Source organism: Bos mutus, chromosome X (genome assembly GCF_027580195.1).
Source record: "Bos mutus isolate GX-2022 chromosome X, NWIPB_WYAK_1.1, whole genome shotgun sequence".
Lineage (NCBI taxonomy): Eukaryota > Metazoa > Chordata > Mammalia > Artiodactyla > Bovidae > Bos > Bos mutus.
The window spans coordinates 109,090,571-109,116,189 of NC_091646.1; the positions used below are offsets into that span (position 1 = coordinate 109,090,571).

A 25,619-nucleotide genomic window follows, 5' to 3' on the forward strand; every position below is an offset into this window, starting at 1 on the left:
CATTTTTGATATGCAAAACTAATCAACTGCCTTTTAAAACAAAAATAAAATAGCCTGACTTCCCCTCCTGATCTTTGCAGTTTCTTTGATCAGACTGCCTGCTCTCCTTGTCACCAAATAAAATAAACTTGTGATATAGCCTGACTTGCATCCCTCCTGCAAACTCCTCTGAGCAGTTTTGTCACTGGCTGGGACCTTTCCTCTTGTGGCTGCATCCCCAATAGCTACTGAGATGCTGTCTCCCAGGCTCCTTGAAAGAGTCCTAAACATTCCCACCAAATAAAATAACTCTACACTGAACTGACATTCAGGTTACAAGATGTATCAGTATACTCTATTTTTTGCAAGGTAAGACTTTGCTATTGAACATGATTAAAACAGAAAGCATAAATACTGAATTCAAACAACACCAGCTTAATTTAATAGATTGTGTGCTTCGTGAATAAGGATTTATGGATGCACCTGTTCTACATGATTATTTTACTAAATAGCTTTATTATCTCAAAATGACATTCATTAAAATGGGATTTTACCTGTAAGTTGTCAGGAAAGGATTAGTAGACAGAAACCTTAAATCCTTGGCAAGGTCTAGGTCAACAGGTAATCATTGAATAATATTAATCTGTAAGTTTCCGTCCTGATTGTTAACTGTCAGGCCACTCTATGGCCTAAACAAGGACCAGGAAACACATCCTCCTGAGCTCCCATCTCACCAGGATATGATACTAGCACTTTCTCTGAGCCACCTGAGCCCCACTTGAGTTGTCTAACAGCTATGTCTTCATACTGTGGTACACACTATGGCAGGGTGCTCAGAACCCTTCAATGCTAGCAGCAGGAAATGTCATGAAACTCTAGAAGCTAATTCCCAAGTCACTCAACTCCTACTTCTCTTCCTATATTAAAATACTCTATCTAATACTTCCTTGAGATATAGAAACTGTGTTTCTCCAAAAGCAAAGTTTATTTCTCCCAGATTCCTGGCTATAGAGTGCTTAGTGGAGAAATCTGAGCCCAGTCTCACATCTTGTGAGATGAAAATGTTTTCACTAGCTAGTGCTGAAGAAGTTCTTTAGAAGTCCTATTCACACTGTGAATAACCTACAACACTGAGCCTACAACACTGCTCCCAATCCACAGAAACCCTCCATTCTACTGTCCTTGATTTTCATTTTAACCATTTGTGACATTTCCTACCACTGCTACTGCTAAGTCGCTTCAGTTGTGTCCGACTCTATGCGACCCCATAGACGGCAGCCCACCAGGCTCCCCCGTCCCTGGGATTCTCCAGGCAAGAACACTGGAGTGGGTTGCCATTTCCTTCTCCAATACATGAAAGTGAAAAGTGAAAGTGAAGTCACTCAGTACTGTCTGACTCTTAGCGACCCCATGGACTGCAGCCCACCAGGCTCCTCCATCCATGGGATTTTCCAGGCAAGAGTACTGGAGTGAGGTGCCATTGCCTTCTCCGTTCCTACCACTAGCATTCATCTTAACCTATTTCATGTTAACGGATATTGAGAGAGATGGGAGAGAATAAGCAGTCCAGAGTGGGAAGGGGGTATCCAGTGTGATTTATCCCAGGTCTCACATTCCCCCAGGATTCACACCCATGAGGCCACAGCCTGATAGAAGCAGATTCACACCATTCTCCTCTCAGCTCTCCCCCACCCACTCTATAAAAAGGATACATAACTAGAATCTGCATGTTTCCCAACCACCACCCCAAAGTGTGATTCAGTGCAGGATGCCCCCAAAAACCATACTTTTAGAACACCACAGTACATGATGTGTGGTTATTTCTATCAATTAAGGACATCACACACATTTTTAGCCTTAAGTCCTGAGACCACCACTTACGTACCTGCCACCAGTGTTGAACTGGTTCAAGTAGCTCAGCATGCTGTCAGACACATATTACACTCAATGGCCATTCTGTCTGTATTAGATCATGCTTTTTCATGCCCAGTAAAACTGATATTACAAGTACTTTTACTGCCTTCACATTACTGCCCAGCTTACATTTTTAATATTCCTTCATATCTTGCAACATATGTTTTGTTCAACTTTTCCTAAACCGCTATGCAGATCTGTGTGTGTGTGTGTATGTTCAAACACACACAAGAGTTGTGTCCGACTCTTTTTAACCCCATGGACTATAGGCCGCCAGGCTCCTCTGTCCATTGGATTTTCCAGGCAAGAATACTGGAGTGGGTTGCCATTTCCTTCTCCAGGGGATCTTCCTGACCCAGGCATCAAACCCGTGTCTCCTGCATTGGAAGGCAGATTCTTTATCACTGAGCCACCAAGGAAGCCCAGATGAGGGCTTTTAAATGCAGGAAGCCTAGATGTTTATAGATTTTCTCTTGGGCTGGGTCTTCAATAATTATATCATCACTGATAGTGGACCCATTCATGAGAGCAAGTTGTCCTTTCACCATTCACATTGATTTACATTAACTACACCAAATTCCCTATCAGCACTAAGGTTCTTGGTCATAGTATTATACTATCACTATTGTTACTACTGTAGGAAAAATGGGATAATGTTTATCACTTGGAGGCACTTAAAAGAATTTCATCAGTGGGCCCAGAGAGAAAAATGGAAGGGCTGCATTATACACCATGGAACACAGGATCTGAAGTGAGTATGCCTTAGGGGCATTCCTCAAGTACATAAGAGGCAGTAGAGTTTAAGTCTTTCATTAAACCAGTGATTCTCAAAGTATGATCCCGGAACCATCAGCATCAGCACTACCTTGAGCTGGTTAGAAATGCAAATTCTAGGGCTGTATTCCAGCACTTCCCCACCCCCACCCCCACCCCCCAACCCCCCCCACCCCGCCCAGTCAGAAACCCTGGAGGAGGGATGTAAGCCTTCCAGGGGATTCTGCCCACACTTAGGTTTATGAGGCACTACTTTAGATCAACCTGAATACGTAGCCTAGCCCTCCTACTCACTAGTTACGTGATATTGGGCAACCATTTAACCTCTCTTAGCCTCCAAATTGGAGAAGGCAATGGCACCCCACTCCAGTACTCTTGCCTGGAAAATTCCACGGATGGAGGAGCCTGGTAGGCTGTAGTCCATGGGATCGCTGAGGGTCAGACACAACTGAGCAACTTCACTTTCACTTTTCACTTTCATGCACTGGAGAAGGAAATGGCAACCCACTCCAGTATTCTTGCCTGGAGAATCCCAGGGACAGAGGAGCCTTGTGGGCTGCTGTCTATGGGATCGCACAGAGTCGGACACAACTGAAGCGACTTAGCAGCAGCAGCAGCCTCCAAATCTCATCCATGAAAGTGAAAGTGTTAGTCACTAAGTCCTGTCCAACTCTTTGCAACCCCATGAACTGTAGCCCATCAGGCTCCTCTGTCCATGGGATTCTCCAGGCAAGAATATTGGAGTGGGTAGCCATTCCCTTCTTCATGGGATCTTTCCGACCCAGGGTTCAAACCTGAGTCTCCTGCATTGCAGGCGGATTCTTTACCAGCCTTTGTCCACTCACTAGTTATGTGGTATTGGGCAAGTATTTAATCTCTCTTAGACTCCAAAGTCTCACCCATAAAGTGCATTTAATAGTAATTGGCCTTAGTTTACAGGGCTGTTGCAAAAATTGAATGAGATGGCCCATATAAAACCCTTGCAAAATGACTAACATATAATAAATACTCAATAAATATTAGCTTTTATCATGTTGTCATTATTACTGGTTTTTTTTTTTTTTGGTGTGTGTGTGGTACGGGGAGGGAGGTGGGAGGGGGGTTCGGGATGGGGAACACGTGTATACCTGTGGCGGATTCATGTTGATGTATGGCAAAACCAATACAATATTGTAAAGTAATTAACCTCCAATTAAAATTAAAAATTTATATAAAAAAAAAAAAAAAGAATCTTCAACAGATGGCAGAGGCTGGCCAGATCCCTGACAATGAGGTAGTAATAAGGTATCTGATTTTGAAGAACAAGAGAAAGACATTCTGACAGTGTCCTAGTTACTGAACATCATATTGTAACTAAGCATTCCCAATTTGGAAGGATTTAAAGGAGTCCCCAAATGGTTCAACAGCCTGGTAAACCCAAATTGAAAGGATTTCACAATCAGCCAAGCATTGATAGGCAAAAAGGTGAGGAGAAGGGAGGAGGGATTGAAATAGCCATTTGAAAAGTTCTCTAAAGAGCTTTTCAGTGGGGCCTCCTGCTAGTCTTTGTGAGAATTAGCAAAAGAACTTCTGGGTAATTGCAATTCCACAGGTGCTCAGCCTGTGAGAGATGCTTTTTCCTGCCACTGGATCAAAACCTCCAACAGAACTCATGGTTTAAGGAGTGGAGAGTGAACTAATTTTGGCCCTCATGTCCACTCAGCTAGGTTCCCTTGTGTAGGGCCAACTTCCATAACCACACACAGCAGCCCTGACCATAAGTTGAGGCCTTTGTCTTTGATCAATATCTCTCCTTTATGACTTTTTCAGAAACAAAGATAATTGCTAATTGCCTCTGAAGCTTAAAGGAAATGAGCTGACAATCTGGGAGAAACGGAATACCGACTTCTCTGGGACTTCATTTACCCCATTCTTTGATTTAGTGATGTCTGTATCTACCTACTTGTTATGTGAGAGCCACAAGTGTTGTAAAACTTAAAAGAGAATACCTTTCTCCTGGATAACCCAGAGGATTAAATGACATTATCTATATGCAAATACCTTGTAAACTGTAGAGTTTTCATTGTCTCAGTGGTAGCCTCTAATAACGCCCCCGCTGTTTCCCCTTCCGAAAGCCCACAACCATTATTATTATTGTTATGATCATCTTTACAATTAAATTTTATCATTGTCTTGCTGTCGTATAAGCACAATTTAGACCGGTTTCTAAGAAATATATTCCTTCTGACTCCAGTAAGGTGCCAGTGAGCACTCATGCTTATGCTCATATTCAGTCACTCAGTTGTGTCTGACTCTTTGCAACCCTATGGACTGCAGCCCACCAGGCTCCTCTGTCCATGGGATTCTCCAGGCAAGAATACTGGAGTGGGTTGCCATTTCCTTCTCCAGGGGCTCTTCCCAACCCAGGGATTGAACCCATGTCTCCTGCCTTAGCAGGCAGATTCTTTACAACTGAGCCACCCAGAAGCCCAGTGAGCACCAGAAACATAAATTTATGTGAAAGAGAAGTGGCATACCAGCCAGCAATAAGCTAACTTTCTCTACCCTCGCTCCCCACCACTACGTCTCATGCCACCACCACTGCCACTGTCACGTGGGGCTGTGGTCACTGTTATTGTGAGCAGGTCAGACAAAATCAGTCTTCCAACTATTTCCATTACTTCCAAACATTGCCAGTCCTCTCCAAAGGAAGGGATCCCTTTCTACTATATTTTGTACATCCCAAAAGGTCCTACCCTGAAGGTTTGTTTGCGGGTCCATAGTGTTAAGAAGTAGCTTCATATCCAGCAGAATAAGGAAGAGACCAGGTCCTGCCTTGCTCAGTCCTTCTCAGCTGAGGTCACTACAAAAACCTTAGTGCTTTTTCAGTTATGATAGTTAACAGCTAGGAATACTATTACCATATTATACTATACTGTTTAAATACTATATACAGTATTACCATATTTCTAGTCCCAGTCAAAAGGTGCTAGAAAATCAGCTAGAAATGTCAACCACAAATTGGCACTTGTCATGGGTGCTTGCCATCTACCTCTACAAGGATTGAATCATGTGCCGCTCCAGCTGCTGACCTTCAACACCCCTTGAAGGAGTTCAGGGTGGAAAGCAGAGATGAGGCACTCTGTGCTCCAGCAAACTGGCAGGACAGGTCCTCAGACAGTTAGATATTTTCAGGAGCTAACTTTATGACCCCAATTCTTGTATCTCCTTGTATCTAGAAAAGCACTAAAATCATTCATGGTGATGGCTGTTTCTTAAGACTAGCACAGGCTTCCCAAGACCAGCAGAAACTTTCTACAAAAAAATATGTGCTTGATTGCATGTACTCCTCCTTCACCAAAATCACATATATACTGTCCTTTCCCCTTGCCTCTTTGGAGCAGTTTCTCAGAGATATCTGAGGTGCTGTCTCCCGGGCTGCTGTCCTCATATTGCCCCAGATAAAACTTAACTCGCAACTCTCACATTGTGTGTGTGTGTGTGTGTGTGTGTGTGTGTTTGTAGTCAACAGAGATTTGATCTAGTATGTGCTGAATCTGGTGTACTGTAACTGTCCTCACTTGTTCTGTTGGCCCAATCCATACTCATTGGGGCTTCCTTCATAGCTCAGTCAGTAAAGAATCTGCCTGCAATGCAGGAGACCCGGGTTCAATTCCTGGGTCAGGAAGATCCCGTGGAGATGAAAATGGCAACCCACTCCAGTACTCTTGCCTAGAGAATCCCATGGACAGAGGAACCTGGCAGGCTACAGTCCATGGGGTTGCAAGAGTCAGACACGACTTAGTGACAAAATCACCACCATACTCCTTAGCTTCCAACTTAGTTTCTCACCAGATCTCCCATTCTCTGATGGGACCAGAGATGTGCCCTGAACCTCAGGCTTCGTGGCTAAAGTCCCGATACTCAATTTACATTCATACTCTGAATCCTGCTTCTCATGCTCCTATTGGCTGGTACACTACTGTCAATGATCAAGTGGACACTAAGTTTACCTTAAGACTCACTCCTCTTCTGCAAATCCTTCTACCATATCCCACGCACCACTTGGGGTGCCCTCAGATACCAACAACTAGCTGTGCCAAGTGTGAGTACCACACACTCTTGGATACTGCACACCGAACTGCCAGAGGTCATACTCAGACCACAGATCAACCAATGGCTCAGTTTCCCTGCATCCACCCCCAACCTACCCACATTCTGATTCATGTTGCTGAGGTCCCAGCATGCCTCATCTGAGTCTGCCTATGTTTTGTCAGAAACCCAGGGTAAAATCCTTGCAAGCACAGCTTTGTCTTCACTCACTTTGTCTTTCTGAGTCCTTATTGCACTTTCTGTTGCTTCTCTCCCTATTCAGGGTCTTCCTTTGTTCCATAACCACATACCGTCCTCTCTAGGTTTCCAGGATCCCACCCCCATTCTGCCCCCATCTACTCTCTCACCCCCATCTTAAAATTTTCATTCCCTTAGTAAGCTGATTCACACTGTTATACAGAAAACAATCTGATTAAACAAAGTCATATTAAGAAAAAATATCTGGTAACTTAAAGTAGGGAAAGTTTATTTGCATTTTCATGAACTTGAAGCAATGGTTCTTGACTCTAGCTTTATTTTGCAAGCACCTGGGAAGCTACTTAAAGTACCTTTGCTGGGCCCTCACCACCAGAACATCAGGATATCCGGAGGCGGCACTCTGGCTCCAATCATTTTGAATAGATGTCCAGGTATTTCCAGTGTGCAGCTGGAGTGAGAACCATTGACCTAAGGGAACGAATCTCTAATAGTAGGGCGATAATAAGTGTATTTGCTACCTCCCTGCCTCAAAAGAGTTGTGGGTGCTGAGCACTCAATCCTAACTTCTCTCAGTCTGAAAACCCAAAGAGCTTTGGGGCCTGGATTTATTTAACATTACATGGTAGGGAACAAAATGTCATTTTAAAGAGTATACTATTTAGAATGGGTGGGATGTGAAATGCTCATGGAATGTAAACTTGCAGGAGACACTGGGCTTCATGAAGATTTGTAACATATTATAAAGTTATGATATTAAATATGTTAGCTTGTTTCTGGCATGACTCTTCCCTGGAAATGGCTTTATATCTTTGAAAATAATTTTGTGCTCTGCTTTGAAAGTATCAGGCTCTATTATGAAGTAATCAGAGCCATACTGATTGCTTAACATTTATAGGATCTTGTAGACTGCAGCTAGAAGCAGACTATTGTAGTTCCTGGAATTAAATATTCTTGCCCTCATCCTCCCAAAATGATCATAATTAAGGTCCAATACTGGAGACACTCAAAACTTAAACTGAGCTTCTAGGTACAGGCCAGCCCCAAGCTGGACCATTCTCTAACAAGTGCATTGTTATGTTAAGGAAATGACTGGGACCAAGACTAATCCTAGAAGTAATCAGTTTGACAAGTAGTTTCTGAGCTATCTGTCTTAAAGTGATGGAATGACTGCAATAGCGGATGAGCAGTGTTCCCACAAATCACTGCTACTTTCCAGAAAAAGGTAAGGTGGAGATTAAACAATTAGAATAGAAAAAAAAATCAAGACCCAGTGTCACAAGGGCTTGCAGTAAGTATATGTAGAACACATCCATCTGATTTAAGAAGATCAGGAAGAGTCCTCCCCTTCCCCAAAATGCACCCAACTTGCCCTCGGTCAGTGGGTCAGTTGGCTGCTTCACAGTTGCTCCATGGTCTCTGCAAGAATCATCTTTGAACAGAAAACTTCTCTTGGAAGGGGAATGGTTACAATTTGGGTAGGTTTCTCATTTTAATATGCTTTCTTTTATCAGCTATGTCCCTCCATATCAGCCCATTGTATGCTGCAGAGAGAGAAAAACCCTGTTTTCAAGGACTGGAAAGCAAGAAGGGGTGGGTGTGCATTTTGGAGTCCAGAGAAGACACGTTCTAAGTGAGAGGTGATGAACCAGGGGCACCGGGCACCTATGAGGGAAAGTACCCAGAAGGGAATCAAAAGGAAATCTCACTTCAGTGACTAGACTGGACAAAAATAAAGCTCTAAGAACACCCCTTCTCGGCTGATCTGAAACTGCCGAGGTCCTAAGAGCATGGAGGGTGTGTGGCCACAGCTGCTCTTGATGCTAATCTTCCCCACTGAGGTGCTGAAAGCAGGCACTGGCACCCAAGGGCATTTGAACCACAGAGGTCTTTGTACTTGTACTCAGTTCATAAAATAGGCTCTGTTGAAGCAGGACAGTCTTGGGGCCTGAGTGTGATTGAAAGGGGGCAAATGCATGAAGAACTGGGGAGTAATGTGCTATCCTAGGCTGTGAGGGTTAGAAACCTTTCACTGAAGCCACATTGAAAGCTGAGCCCCGAGAAAGCACTCACTGCGAATTCTATCTGCCTGGCGAATCTGCTGGAGAGCTTTCTGGATGCTTTGGCTGTCTTGTCCTGTGGTCAGGACGACCCCTACTGGTAGGCCGCGGCTCCGAAGAGCACTTGCAACTCGATAGGCTGTGTGCACCCAAATGTCTTCATCCGAGGAAATGACTCCAGCGTGAGCCCACTGGAAATATTTCATGACAGTTAGCAGCACCCGGATGGGAGAAGGGAGGGTCCGAGAAAAAGTCGGGTGGCTATTTTTACTGTCTAATTCATAATTCACGCAAGCCCAGGAGAAAATCCCTTTGTCCCAGCTGTTTCCCAGGAGCGAGGCTGCCTCGCAGTAGCCAGGGTTGGCAGGTCCAATAAACCCTGAGGCCATCTGGTGGTGGGAAATGAAACTGGAGAGAGCCCTGGAAGCCTGGCAGTCTTCATTGAAAATCACATATTCAAGAGAGTGACCCAGGTCCAAGGCTGGGTCCTTGTTGATCCGCTCAGTGGCTAACTGAGCAGCAATCTCAGGCAGGGCCTTTGAGAACAATGGATCACAAGTCCAAGGGCCAACCACCCCTATCTTGTAGGGTGGCGCCCACACCTGTAGTGGGAGAGACATAAGGACCAAGAGCCACAAACACCACAGGAGCTTGAAAGATGCAAGGCCATGTTGTCCTCGCTGTCTTCCCAGAGTCACGAACCAGAGCATAAGGTGGGAGAAAGGCCAGGGTCCCAAGAACATAGCCCTCCTGCTTCCAGCAGGCTAATGAAGAAATACTGCAAGGTGATTCTGTTGTTCCGAGACTGACAGTGGGGTGTCCAAGTGCCTGTCAATCAGAAGAAAAGGTATATTACTCCCATTATTCCTGAAGCTTCTGGAAATAAAAATTATGAAAGGAATGTGTGTGTTAGTTGCTCAGTTGTGTCCAACCTTTTGTGACCCATGGACTGGAGCCCGCTAGGCTCCTCTGTCCACGGTATTTTTCAGGCAAGAATACTGGAGTGGGTTGCCATTTCCTCCTCCAGGGCATCTTCCCAACCCAGGAATTGATCCCGTGTCTCCTGTGTTGCTTGCATTGCAGGCTGATTCTTTACCCACTGAGCCATGAAAAGAATGGCAGTCCCTAAACTGTAAGTTTCTCTCCCCGACCCTGATCAAACTCTTCCTGTTCCTCTAGTTCTTGTAATCCTTATCTCAGGAGATGACACCTCCATCTATACTTGCTCTGGTCAGAAACCTAGCAATCAGCTGAGATTCTTTCTTCTGCCTCTCACTCAATCCATCCCCAATTACTGTTGATTCAACTTCAGCAATAGCTGCTCATCTCATAGGATTACATAAGGATTACATGGATTAAAACATACAGCAAATGCTTTTAACATTTAATATTTTAACATAATAACATAATTAATGTTATTTTAGTGATATTATTATTATTATAGTTTCAAATATGTCCATTTTTCTTGACCACACTGCCCTCTTGGGGCCAGATGCAGATGTTAATAGATAATGGCAAAGCAGAGTAAAACGTGCTATGATTGAAGTAGCCCAGACAGAGGAAGATAGAGAGGGTCATCCAAGCCCAAATTTCAGGGGAGTAGAAGAGGGACTGCCATTCCTTTCATGGCTCAGTGGGTAAAGAATCCTCCTGCAATGCAAGAGACACAGGAGACATGGGCTCAATCCCTGGGTTGGGAAGATCCCCTGGAAAAGGAAATGGTAACCCACTCCAGTATTCTTGCCTGAAGAATCCCATGGACAGAGGAGCCTGGTTGGCTCCAGTCCATGGGTTGCAAAGGGTTGGACATGACTGAGCAACTAACACACACAGAAGAGGGAAGAGGAGGGAGGTCTCTCTGAGTTCAGCTTCAAAGAAAAGTTAGCCAGGTGAATGGGGTTGCCAGGGGGTAGCCTTCCAAGCAAAAGGAACAATCTGAAGTAAGGACCAGAGGTGGAAAAAGGAAAAGGATATATTGATATTAGATTCTCAGAATTCCAAGACATTTATTCTGCTCAGGTCTGTGGTGTCAACCAAGGCAGGGGCCAGATCACCAAGAGTCTTATATATCATTTATAAGCTTTTAGATTTAATCATGTAGATAATAGATTTAAGCAGAGAAATGGTATTATAAGATTGCTATTTTTTTAAAGATTACTCAAAGAACAGGGCAGAGAATGGGTTGAAAGGTGGCAGGGAGACCAGTTTTGAGGCTATTGTAGTAATCCATATGAGAAATGGTGGATTTCCCTGGTGGTCCAGTGGTTAAGAATCTGCTTGCCAGTGCAGGGGATGCACATTTGATTCCTGGTTGGGGAACTAAGATCGCACATTCCTTAGGGCTATGGAGCCCACATGCCACAACTAGAGACTAGCTGGTATGCCACAATGAAGATCCCACATGCCTCAATTAAGACCCAGTGCAGCCAAATAAATAACTATTTTTTAAGCCTTAAAAAATATCACTCACCTAGAGCCAGACATTCTGGAATGCGAAGTCAAATGGGCCTTAGGAAGCATCACTACAAACAAAGCTAGTGGAGGTGAAGGAATTCCAGTTGAGCTAGTTCAAATCCTAAAAGATGATGCTGTGAAAGTGCTGCACTCAATATGCCAGCAAATTTGGAAAACTCAGCACTGGCCACAGGACTGGAAAAGGTCAGTTTTCATTCCAGTCCCAAAGAAAGGCAATGCCAAAGAATGTTCAAACTACCGTACTATTGCATTCATCTCACACGCTAGCAAAATAATGCTCAAAATTCTCCAAGCCAGACTTCAATAATACTTGAACCATGAACTTCCAGATGTTCAAGCTGGTTTTAGAAAAGGCAGAGGAACCAGAGATCAAATTGCCAACATCCGCTGGATCATTGAAAGAGCAAGAGAGTTCCAGAAAAATATCTATTTCTGCTTTATTGACTATGCCAAAGCCTTTGACTGTGTGGATCACAATAAACTGTGGAAAATTCTGAAAGAGATGGGAATACCAGACCACCTGACCTGCCTCTTGAGAAATCTGTATGCCAGTTAGGAAGCGACAGTTAGAACTGGACTGGAACAGCACACTGGTTCCAAATAGGAAAAGGAGTATGTCAAGGCTGTATATTGTCACCCTGCTTATTTAACTTCTATGCAGAGTACATCATGAGAAACGCTGGGCTGTATGAAGCCCAAGCTGGAATCAAGATTGCAGGGAGAAATATCAATAACCTCAGATATGCAGATGACACCACCCTTATGACAGAAAGTGAAGAAGAACTAAAGAGCCTCTTGATGAAAGTGAAAGAGGAGAGTCAAAAAAGTTGGCTTAAAGCTCAACATTCAGAAATCTAAGATCATGGCATCTGGTCCCATCACTTCATGGGAAATAGATGGGGAAACAATAGAAACAGTGAAAGACTTTATTTTGGGGGGCTCCAAAATCACTGCAGATGGTGATTGTAGCCATGAAATTAAAAGATGCTTACTCCTTGGAAGTAAAGTTATGACCAACCTAGACAGCATATTAAAAAGCAGAGACGTTACTTTGCCAACAAAGGTCCATCTAGTCAAGGCTATGGTTTTTCCAGTGGTCATGTATGGATGTGAGAGTTAGACTATAAAGAAAGCTAAGCACCAAAGAATTGATGCTTTTGAACTGTGGTGTTGGAGAAAACTCTTAAGAGTCCCTTGGGCTACAAGGAGATCAAATCAGTCCATCCTAAAGGAAATCAGTCCTGAATATTCATTGGAAGGACTGATGCTGAAGCTGAAACTCCAATACTTTGGCCACCTGATGCAAAGAACTGACTCATTAGAAAAGATCCTGATGCTGGGAAAGATTGAAGGCAGGAGGAGAAGGGGACGACAGAAGATGAGATGGTTGGATGGCATCACCAACTCAATGGGCATGAGTTTGAGTAAACTCTGGGAGTTGGTAATGGACAGGGAGGCCTGGTGTGCTGCAATTTATGGGGTTGCAAAAAGAGTCAGACATGACTGAGCGACTGACCTGAACTGAACTAAAAATTAAAAAAGGAAAGGCACACCAAGAGAGTAGTAAGGATTAAAAATATAAATGAGATTAAGAAGGTAAAACCAATAATACCTTAGTGACTGATAAGATGTAGAAGGTAATGGGAGAAAAAAGGAGGACTCCAAGATGATTTTGAGCTATGCAACTGGTTGGAAAATGATACAAATCTCCAAGATAGAGAACACTAAAGGAAGGGGTGGGAAGTATATCGTATTCAATTAGACATGTCGAACTGATATTGTCTGTAGACTAACCAAGTAGCAAGTTCCAAGTAGCAAGTCAACAATTTGATGTACTGGATCTCATAACAGAAAGCTGAGCTAGATATATAAATTTGAGTGCAATCAATTGATAGAGGGCAACTGAAGACATGGCATATTGTCACCCTGCTTATTTAACTTATATGCAGAGTACATCATGAGAAACGCTGGGCTGGAGGAAGCAGAAGCTGAAATCAAGATTGCCAGGAGAAATATCAATAACTTCAGATATGCAGATGACACCACCCTTATGGCAGAAAGTGAAGAGGAACTAAAAAACCTCTTGATGAAAGTGAAAGAGGAGAGTGAAAAAAGTTGGCTTAAAGCTCAACATTCAGAAAATGAAGATCATGGCATCTGGTTCCATCACTTCATGGCAAATAGGTGGGGAAACAGGGGAAACAGTGACAGACTTTATTCTTTTGGGCTCCAAAATCACTGCAGATGGTGACTGCAGCCATGAAATTAAAAGACGCTCCTTGAAAAAAAAAAAAAAGACGCTCCTTGGAAGGAAAGTCATGACCAACCTAGATAGCACATTCAAAAGCAGAGACATTACTTTGCCAACAAAGGTCTGTCTAGTCAAGGCCATGGTTTTCCCAGTGGTCATGTATGGATGTGAAAGTTGGACTGTGAAGAAAGCTGAGCACCGAAGAATTGATGCTTTTGAACTGTGGTGTTGGAGAAGACTCTTGAGCGTCCCTTGGACTGCAAGGAGATCCAACCAGTCCATTCTAAAGGAGATCAGCCCTGGCTGTTCTTTGGAGGGACTGATGCTAAAGCTGAAATTCCAGTACTTTGGCCACCTCATGTGAAGAGTTGACTCATTGGAAAAGACTCTGATGCTGGGAGGGGTTGGGGGCAGGAGGAGAAGGGGATGACAGAGGATGAGATGGCTGGATGGCATCACCGACTCGATGGACATGAGTTTGGGTGAACTCCAGGAGTTGGTGATGGACAGGGAGGCCTGGCGTGCTGCAATTCGTGGGGTCGCAAAGAGTAGGAGACATGACTGAGCAACTGAACTGAACTGAAGACATGGCAGTGTATAAGATCAACAAAAGAGAGTTGCAGAGTAAAGTAAGAAGTCAGAAGACAAAGCCCTGAGAACCCACAACACAAAGTTCAGACAGAGAAAAGGGAGGTCATAATCAAAACTTCCATGAACAGTATGGAAAAACAGCAAAGTCCAGGAGCTAGTGGTGTCTTACAATCCAAGGAAGATGACGCTTTAGGGTGAAAAGTGTTTATCACATCTCACATTCTGTTGAGAAGTCAGGTAAGCTAAAGATAGAAAGGTATCTGTCCATCAGATTTGGATTCAGAGAGTAAGGCTGCAAGTGGAAGGACCCACAATGAGTCAAAAATGAATGGGAATTTTTTATAATGTATTTTAAATTATTTATTTACTTTTATTTATTTGGCTGCTCCAGGCCTTAGCGTTGGCCCCAGGGATCTTTGATCTTCATTATGGCATGTGGAATCTTTTAGTTGCAGCACATAGGATCTTTTTAGTTGTGGCATGTGCAATCCAGTTTCTTGACCAGGGATCAAACCTGGGCACCCTGCATTGGGAGCTTTGGAGTCTTAGCCACTGGACCACCAGGGAAGTCCCACTGAATGGGAATTAATGAAGTGGAGTCAGTATATGTGGAGAACTCTTTCAACACAACGCATGCAAAGCCTTTCTGCATTTGACCCTTGTTTTTCTCTATACTCCATCTCCCTATTCTCATCTGATGCTATAGTAAAATTTTTACAGTTCTACAGACATGTATCACATAGTTTGTCAAGCATAGGATTTGGAAAATGCCATTCCTTCTGCCTGGAATGTCCTCCTCCTTCCTCCCATACTCCACTTTCAGATTCTCCTGATGAACCTTCTACCAGCAAAACCCAAATGAAGTGTTCACCACTCTGTTCAGCCTTAGTTAACACCCCCAGATTGAGTTCATTGTTTTTCCACCTGTGCCTCATACTTACACCCATTAGGTAAGGTGTTCCTTCGATTTATAAACAGTCCCTATTTCTGGTCTATGTTGTGACAAGAATACTGAAATGTTTGATATCTCTGTATTTACAAGACCTCACACTTTCAACTATAAGGGGTGGGCAATGAGGGCAACTTTCTATGGGGAGCAGAGCCCCCTGTAAAGGGATTTCCTAGCGATCTTCTTCATCTCCTTAATGCCTAGCCAACATGTAGTAGATACCAGATAAATGTTTGTGAAATCAATGAATAAAACATTAAATTTGGTCTAAGGTCAAGAATAGCTTCACTAGATATAAAAAGAATTACTTGATTGGGAGTGATGCTAATGAGGAAAATCCTTAGTGAATTGTTAATTCCAAAGATCAAAATAATGGTATGACACTGTTCATGGCTAATAATCAGCACTGGTATGAACTGGGCAAACACAACTGGTTGCTTATTGCCAGCAACAATTCTGCCTGTGCTAAGTCTGTTGGTTATTATCTTGACTTTCATCCCTCATTTTATGAGAAAATTTGACTCTTCAAGAAACCAGCCAGAGGAACATCTGCTGGATCTTACAGACCTATCACAATAGTATGCTCCATCATCTGTGAGCAGGTGAAAGCTCATGGAAAGGACGGTCAAGAATGACAGTTGAGGAGACAGCTCGAAAAACAGCATGAACTGGGGGTATGTAGGTTTGAAGGGGAAACTTCCAACTTTGCTTTGGAGGTGTTGAAAGGTAGTTCTGCACTGCTTACATGCATAAAGACATCAAATTTATTCCTAGACTTTCAAAAATGATCTAATGCAACCTTCCTCCCCTGAAATAGATGCATTCTGTGTGCTCTGGTGAAAGCATCTGGGTGAGATTTATAATGGACAAGGTGTTGAGATGGGGACTCAGCCTCCAAAGAGCTCTCAGTCTAGCACTACAAGGTGAGCTCTAGTCAGGAGCCACACACTTCTCTCTCCATCCTCTGGCCCTGATCCCTTATTTTGCATGATAAAACTTGGGAGCCAGGTCAGTCTAGGAGCAGACTCTTCTCTGGAGTAGCATGGGAGAGGTCCCTATTTTTGTACTGGGACAATGACACTGAGCTGTATGATCTGTCTTTTTAGGACCTCACTCTTTCAACCACCAGGATTCGGCAGAATGAAGGCCATTCTATATGGGGAGCAGAGCTCTGTTGACAGCAGCAGAGCCAGGAGGCCAATTAACTGCCTCTTCTTCCCCAAACATACCTAGTTTGATGGGTTATCTCCCAGAAGTTGTACATTTAAATCAGAAATTAGCACTAGGAGATAAAAGGCTAAGACTTACTGAGTTCTTGCTATGTATCAAACACTGGGTAAATTCTGCATGTATTACTTTATTTTTAAAACTCAATATCCATCAACAGATGAATGGATAAAGAAGATGTAGTGTGTGTGTGTGTGTGATATATATACACACACATATATGTGTGTATATATATATACACACACACACACACACACATATATATATATATATATATATATATATATATATATAATGGAATACTGCTGCTAAGTTGCTTCAGTCGTGTCCAACTCTGTGCGACCCCATAGACGGCAGCCCACCAGGCTCCTTTGTCCCTGGGATTCTCCAGGCAAGAATACTGGAGTGGGTTGCCATTTCCTTCTCCAATGCATGAAAGTGAAAAATGAAAGTGAGGTCGCTCAGTCGTGCCCGACTCTTAGCGACCCCATGGACTGTAGCCTACCAGGCTCCTCCGTCCATGGGATTTTCCAGGCAAGAGTACTGGAGTGGGGTGCCATTGCCTTCTCCAAATACTGCTCAGCCATAAAAAAGAATGAAATAATTTCATTTGCAGCAATATGGGTGCAACTGGCTGGAGGAGGAAATGGCAACACATTCCAGTATTCTTGCCTGGGAAATCCCATAGACAGAGGAGCCTGGTGGGTTATATATAGTTCATGGGGTCACAAAAGAGCCAGATACAATTGAGTGACTAAGCACTCATGCACGGGAACAACTAGAGATTTTCGTACTAAGAAAAGAAAGTCAGAAAGAAAGACAAACACCATATGGTATCACTTATATGTGGAATCTAAAGTATGGCAAAAATGAACCTATCTACAAAACAGAAACAGACTCACAGACATAGAGAACAGACTTGTAGTTGTCAAGAGGGTGGGTGGGGAGGAAAGGACTGGGAGTTTGGGGTTAGCAGACTTAAAACTATTTTATATAGGATGGACAGGCAAAAGGTCCTAACACATAGCACATGGAACTATATTTAATATTCTGTGATAAACCATAATGGAAAAGAATATAAAAAATAATGTATATATGTATACAACTGAGTCTATACATGTATACAAGTGACTCTATATGAGTCACTTTGCTGTACAACAGGCATTGGTACAGCATTGTAAATAAACTATTCTTCAATGAAAAATAAAATTATGATAGTGATAACTAAGTAAAAACAAACAAAAAATAAAATCAACTTATCACAACCTTTTGAGGTAGGTACTATTATTACCCTCATTTACAGATGATGAAACTAAGGCTCAGAAAGGGTAACTTTCCTAAGAGCACATAGTAGCAGGATGGGGATTTGTACCCCAATTGATCAAGCACTGCCTGCCAACAGCCCCTGATCTATGAAATCACTGAGACCATCCTTATTGTACCTTCTGTGCTACCCAGATGGAACCTGAATGATTCACTGGTGGTTTTTTTTAAAATCTCTTGTTCCCCTTGAAATAATAAAATAGGTAATTAGAGGGACGGATGGAGTAAACTGGGAGGGATGAACAGAAATTTATCATCCAACTGGAAGAAATTTGCCACCGGTGTTCCAGCCAAACCTGGGGACCCCTCACTCAGGGTGCAGTATTGCACAACTAGGGGAATGGGTCTCCAATCACATTGTACTCTATATGAAGCTAATCCTAGTCTTTGAGAGTGGAAGTCTTGGGAGTATGACCTTTGGCACATTAGTTTTCCTTCTTAACTGCCTCATCTACAAAATAAGAGGTAAATTTAATGCCTTTGAGGTAAGGGATTAAATAAGATAGAATGTTGAGCACGCAGCTGTCCTTCAGTAAATACTAGTTCTTCCTTGCTGTTTGGGAAGAGGACTGCATTAGGAATTGGAAGACGTGGATCTTAACCCAGGACTGCCACTGACTCACCATATGACATTGAAGATATCATTACCCCTTCTAGGTTTCTCTTTTACTCCCTCAGTTGAACTAAAGGATCTTCAAGTCGTTTTCTCCTCTGACCTACATTGATCCTGGGATTCTGTATTTCTTCCAAGCAGTACTTGTAAGAGGTTTTCTAAACCTCTGCACTATTAAACTGCTTTCTGAATTCATTAACATTCCCTAGGCTTTGCTGTTCTAATTAGATTTTGCTGAAGTGTTTAGCACTTGCTTCTATCTGGCAGATCCAGTTCCTGATCATTTAAAATTTTGGTCTAGAATCCTCTATCAAGTACTTACAATGTGAAGTTCCCCCCACCCTTGCTTGAGTTATGCCACACTGAAAATCTGGACTCCTTGAACTATTCACTATCATATCATCATTATGAGGAAGGATACATTGAGAACCTGGTTTGTCCTAGGCGTGTGTGAGTGCTCAGTGGCTCAGTAGTGTCTGACTCTTTGTGACTTAATGGACTGTAGCCTCCCAGGCTCCTTTGTCCATGGACTTTTCCAGGCAAGAATAGTGGAGAAGGTTTGCCATTTTCTCCTCCAGGGGATCTTCCCAACCCAGGATTGAATCCATGTCTCTTGAGTCTCCTGCATTAGCAGGAGGATTCTATATCACTGTGCCACCTGGTAAGCCAGGCCTGTAGCTCCAGGAAAAAAAAAAGTGGGGGCATATAAGGCTTGGCCAAGAAATTTTACCAGGAAAAGAAACTATACACACATCAGGAGGAAAGGGGCAATAATGTCCATCAACATGCTGCTGCTGCTGCTGCTAAGTCGCTTCAGTCGTGTCCGACCCTGTGCGACCCCATAGATGGCAGCCCACCAGGCTCCCCCATCCCTGGGATTCTCCAGGCAAGAACACTGGAGTGGGTTGCCATTTCCTTCTCCAGTGCATGAAAGTGAAAAGTGAAAGTGAAGTCGTTTAGTCGTGTCCAACTCTGTGCGACCCCATGGACTGCAGCCCACCAGGCTCCTCCATCCATGGGATTTTCCAGGCAAGAGTACTGGAGTGGGGTGCCATTGATAAAGTCAAATTTGTAAGGTCCCTGCTTGTTTTTGCTCACTATGCTATCTCCAGGGCCATGCCCAGCCTGAAACATTATAGGTATTCAGAAAATATTTGTTGAATAAAATAGTGAAGAGGAGACATGGAGTACAAATAAAATGTTTTATATTACCATGTTCTTGAAAAGGCTCTATTTTAGGCCTTGGTTAGAAACCACCTTTGGCAAATTATCCAGCAGGCAAAGTTTGTGTTCAAACTTCTAGTTGGGTTTTCTTTGCTCCCTCTATGAATGGACAGGAAAAGCAACTCTACAGAAAGAAACTCTTTAAGTGATTTCCACTGATATGTAAAATAATATTTGATACTTTCCCCTTCTCCTCCCCAACAAATGGTGTTTGTTTTTAAACATGGGGTGGGGAGAAGTTTATGATGAAGGAATTAATCTATAATATTATCATTTCAATTTCAAGCATCAGTAGCAGGTAGGCAAAGGGGGATGGGCCACTTTCTGAAGAGAAAAATAAAGGGAGTTTTGGCACTTCTCAGATCAAAGTGATCAGCTGTCTATTCCAGTTGTAAGGTTGGCATTTTTTTTTTTTTTGGTTGGCATTTTTAAGTTATAAATCAGGGCATTCCACCTAAGTAGAATGCTTACCCAGTCCAAGTTCTAAAAAGTTTGTTTTTCAAAAGCACTTTAAGGATTTATATATCATGATCAAATTGGATTTATCCCTGGGATGTAAGGATGGTTCAAAATCATAAATAAATAAATATGATACTGCATGAACAAAATGAAGAATTAAAATCACATTATCATTTCAATAAAAGCAGAAAAAGCATTAGGCAAAATTCAACACCCTTTCATGATAAAAACTCTCAACAAAATAGGTAGAGAAGGAATGTACCTCAAAACAATAAAGGCCATATATAATAAGCTCACAGTTCACATCATACTCAAGGGTAAAACACTAAAAGCTTTTCCTCTAGATCACAAACAGGACAGGGATGCCCTTTCTTACCACTCCTATTCAACTTAGTACTAGAAGTCCTAGCCAGAGGAATTAGGCAAAAAAAAAGAAATAAAAGACGTCAAAATTGGAAATGAAGAAGTAAAGTTATCCCCGTTCCTAGGTTACTTGACCTTATACACAGAAAACCCTAATGACTCAAAACAAAACAAAAACCCCACCTGCTGCTGCTGCTGCTAAGTTGCTTCAGTCGTGTCCAATTCTGTGCAACCCCATAGACGGCAGCCCACCAGGCTCCCCCGTCCCAAGGATTCTCCAGGCAAGAACACTGGAGTGGGTTGCCATTTCCTCCTCCAATGCATGAAAGTGAAAAGTGAAGTCGCTTAGTCGTGTCGGACTCTTAGCGACCCCATGGACTGCAGCCTACCAGGCTCCTCCATCCATGGGATTTTCCAGGCAAGAGTACTGGAGTGGGGTGCCATTGCCTTCTCCAAAAACCCCACCTATTAGAACTTAAAGGTGAACTTATTAAAGTTGCAGGAATAAAATCAACATACAAAAATTAGTCACATTTCTATATACTAACAATGAACTATACAAAAAAGTAAATTTAAAATGCAATCTTATTTACAATAGCATCAAAAAATAATAAACTACTTAGGAATAAATTTGGCAAAGGAGGTGAAAGACTTTCACACTGAGAACTATAGACAATGATGAAAGAAATTAAGGAATACTCTCAAATAAATGGAAAGATATCCCAGAAAATGGATTGGAAGAATTAGTATTCTAAAGATGTCCTTACTACACAAAACAATCTATAGATTCAGTATTATTCACATCAAAATTACAATATTTTTATAGAAACAGAAAAATAATCCTAAAATTCATATTGAACCACAAAAAAACCTGAATAGCCAAAGCAATCCTGATAAAGCTGGAAGTATCACACTCCTGTATCAAAATACATTACAAAGCTACAGTAATCAAAACAGTGTGGTGTTGACATAATGACAGACATATAAACCAATGGAGCAGAATAGAGAACATAGAAATAAACCCATGCATATAGAGTCAATTGAGCTTTAGTAAGGGAGCCAAGAATACACTGTCCTCACTGTCCTGTGAGGAAAGGACAGTTTTTTCAACATATGATAATGGGAAAACTGAAAAGGGATGAGTTGGACTCTTGCTTTATACTATATACAAAAATTAACTTGAATGGATCAAAAATCTAAATATGTAAGAGCTAGAACTATTAAACTCCTAGAAGAAAACAAGCGGAAATCTTCCTGGCATTAGTCTTGGCAATGACTTCTTGGATTTGATGCCAAAAGCACAGTAAAGGAAAGCAAAAACAAAAAAGTAGGCCTACATGAAATGAAAAGCTCTGCACAGCAAAGGAAATAATCAACAGGATGAAAAGGCAACCTACAGAGTGGGAGAAAATATTTTCAAATTCTAAATCTGATAAGTGGTTTATATTCAAAATATACAAGGAACTCCTACAACTCAACAGCAAATAATAATAATGTGATTTAAAAATGGGCAAGGGACATTAATAGATGTTTCTCTGAAGAAGACATACAAATGCTATGTCTATGAATATAGACAGATGGTAGATGAAGAGGTGCTCAGTATTACTAATCATCAGGGAAATGCAACTCAAAACCATAATGAGATACCCCTCACTTGTCAAGATGGTTATTTTTTTTAAAAAAGTGATATCAAATGTTGATAAGCAAGCAGAAAAACTGGAATTCTTGTATACTGTTGGTCGGAATGTAAAATGGTGTAGCAGCTGTGGAAGACAGTATGGACATTCCTCAAAATATTAAAAATAGATCTACCATATAACCTAGTAGTCCACCTTCTGGATATATATCTAATGAATTGAAACTAGGTTCTCAAAGAGATATCTGAACTCCCATGTTAATTTCAGCATTATTCAAAAGAGCCAAGATACAGAAACAACCTAAATGTACATTGGTGGATAAATAGAAAAGAAAATGTGGTATATACATAAAATGAAATATTATTAAGCCTTTAAAAACAAGGAAATCCTGCCGTATGCAATTACATGGATTAACCTGGAGGATATTATGCTAAGTGAAATAAGCCATGACAAATATTGCATAATTCTACTTATATGAGCTATCTAACATAGTCAAATGCATTAAAGCAGAGAATAGAATAGTCGTTGCTGAGGGCTACGGAGAGAGGGAAATGGTGAGTTGTTGTTCAATGAATATAAAGTTTCAGTTAATCAAGTTGAAAAAGATCTAGTGATTTACTGTACAACACAGTGCCTATAGTTAACAGTATATATTTTGCACTTAAAATTTTGTTAAGAGAGTAGATCTCATGTTAAGTGTTCTTATAATAAAAATTTAAACTAAAATTTTGCTCTTTTTGTGTAGCATTTTTCAATTTTACACATTTACAACATAGATCCTTCCTCAAGGCACATGTCAGAAAATACCTTTCTATTTGTATTTGTCTAGGTGTTGCCCTTTGTTAAACAACTTCCAAGCTGAAGATTTGTCCCTCCATTCTTCCTGGGCTCTATTTCATGCCTTGAGTGGTATTTCTAACTGTTCCAGGACTCCCTTGGAGATCAGAAAGTTCTGTGTTGCTCTAGAATTTAGTCTTAATCCCTGATCCCAAAATTTTTCAGAAGCAAACTTAGTCTGAGAAAACATGTGGGAAGACAGAAAAGAGAGGAAGACAAGGAAGAAAGGAGGGAAGGGAAAAAAAGGAAGAGGGAGGGAGGGGTGAGAGAGGATACCCTAAGCCTTCTTCATTGGGTTTAAAAACAAAAGTTCTCATGTGAAAAACACCACCTTCACAACAAGCCTGCTGAAGCCTTCCTTCAGGTTAAAAGGAAATATGGATATAACTGAAAGTTTGAAGGTATGAAATTTTAAAAGTTGAATACTACTGACCCACAGCTCTTCTGGGGCTATTGCCCAGATAACTCAGGTTTGAAGTCCTGCATGGAATCGGGCTTCCATGGAAAGTAACTAGAGCATAGGGATGCAACATTTTATTTCTGGTAGCTTTCATAATGTGACAGGAAGCCTGATTTCACAAGGGAAATGTGTGTTCTTTAAACCTGTACAAAGAAAGACTATGACAAATAGCTCTGAGGAAAATGGTTCTTCATCCTAGCTTGTCAAGCTGAAGACATCTATGGATGATTGATCTTTGCAGTTACAGCCTGAGTCAAGTTAACAGCTTGTGTCAGACAACATCAGGAAGAAATAAAAAAGAATCATGAGAGTAACTAAATGAAAACTTGGATGAGAGCCTTTGAGCCCAAATCTTGATTTAAAGTGTCCTGAAAGCGCCTTTTTCAACCCTTTTCTTTCATTCTTTCTCCTCTTTCATTCTGTATTTTGTTTCTTTTTTTCCCCCACTACATATTGCCGTAAAACTGATGTATCTCAGTCAGAAGTCTGAGCTGCCAAGTGGGCTGTTTTTTCCCCACTACAATCTTTCTAATAAACAAGAGCTGTCAACTACTCACCATGTAATTCACTGCTCAAATGTCTTCAATTTACCATCTGCACAGGCAAATCTCTGGCATGGCTACTCAGTGTGTCCATTTTGGTGCATCCTCTATGCATTCATAATCCTGCCAAGGACTCCAGTCTGTTGATAAATTCCATTAATGGGGTAAATAATTGAGAGGGATAGTAAACCGTTTTTAAAATTACTCTTCAGCATCCCTAGCCCAAGACTAGGATTAGGATTTAGAGACACTTCTAATCCTTTAAATTGATCCTACCTGTAGCAGAGTTGGTGCTGACCTAAATGCATTGACCCAGAGATTAACAAACAGTCCTCTGGATAAATTCGTCCTCAACAGATTACTTACTGCCTTCTTCTACCTTTCAAAGTTGGATTCATATACCCTCGGATTTTGCCTCTGAGTTCTTTGTTCTTCCTTTTTCCATTCTAATAACACATATCACCCTTTTTGCAGGATGGCTTTAAATGCCAGAACATTCATCAGTTGTGATTCCAGTCCATGATATGAAAGGTTGCAGGCTGACTCCCTGCAAAATTCAAAGTAGGTGAAGTTTGTCTCCTTCTTCTGTTCTCCTTGAATGCCTTCACTGCCTTTCCTTCCAAAAGAAACCCCCAACTCCCTCCCCTCAACTCTGCACATACTCTCACCCTTTAATTCTATCCATTTTCCCTTAGCAATCTTCCTTGTCATGAGTGTCATTCATTCAGGGAACTGTTCTGGAATCCTAAAGTAAGAGCTGAGGTGTTGGTGGCTAAAAATGACTTCTGTTAAATGATGACTACCACATGGCAGACATTAAAAAAACTAACAGGTTTATTGAGACACAATTCACATACCATAAAATTCACTCCTTAAAAGCATACAATCTGGTGGCTTTGATATATATAACCACACAGTTGTATAACCATCACCACTGTCCAATTCCAGAGCATTTTTACCACCCCCCACAAAGAAATCTTGTATCCATTTAGCAGTCATTCTCTATTCTTCCCCTCCTCCCAGCCATTGTCAACCACCAATCTACTTTCTGTGGATTTGCCTATTCTGGAAATTTCATATAAATGCACACATACAATATTCTGTCATTTGTGACTCGGCACAATGTTTTCAAAGGTCATACATATGGTAGCATGGATCAGTACTTCATTCGCTTTTATTAATATCACTGAATAATTTTCTACTTTATTGAATATATTACATTTTGTTCCCTCATTTATGAATGGACAGACATTTGGGTAATTTCCACTTTTTAGCTAGTATGAATAATGCTTCTACCAACATGTGTACAAGTTTTTGTGTGGACATATTTTTTCAATTCTTTTGTGTATATACCTAAACATAAAATTGCTGGGTCATGTGATGATAACTCTGTTTAGCTTTCTGAGAAACTGTCAAATTGTTTTCCAAAGAGGCTATACCTGAGATTTCCCTGGTGATCCAGTGGTTGGGACTCTACGCTTCCACTGTCGGGGGCCCAGGTTCCATCCCTAGTCAGGAAACTAAGATCCCACAAGTTGCACATGGAGGCCAAACAAATTTTTAAAAAGCTAAGAAAACAAAGAAGCTATACCATTTTACATTCCCACCATAAATACATAAGAGTTCTTGTTTCTCCACCTGTTCTTGCCAATAC

General features: G+C 41.7%; 1 protein-coding gene across 1 annotated transcript in view; it reads right to left on the minus strand.

Moving 5' to 3' along the window:
• Window positions 1-9,757, minus strand: part of GUCY2F (guanylate cyclase 2F, retinal) — a 90,879-nt gene extending 81,122 nt beyond the window's left edge. The window contains exon 1 of the mRNA XM_005905768.3: window positions 9,028-9,757. Within this exon, the coding sequence (XP_005905830.2) occupies window positions 9,028-9,757 (730 nt within the window). The remainder of the gene's footprint in view (window positions 1-9,027) is intronic.
• Between the last annotated feature and the right edge of the window lie 15,862 nt (window positions 9,758-25,619).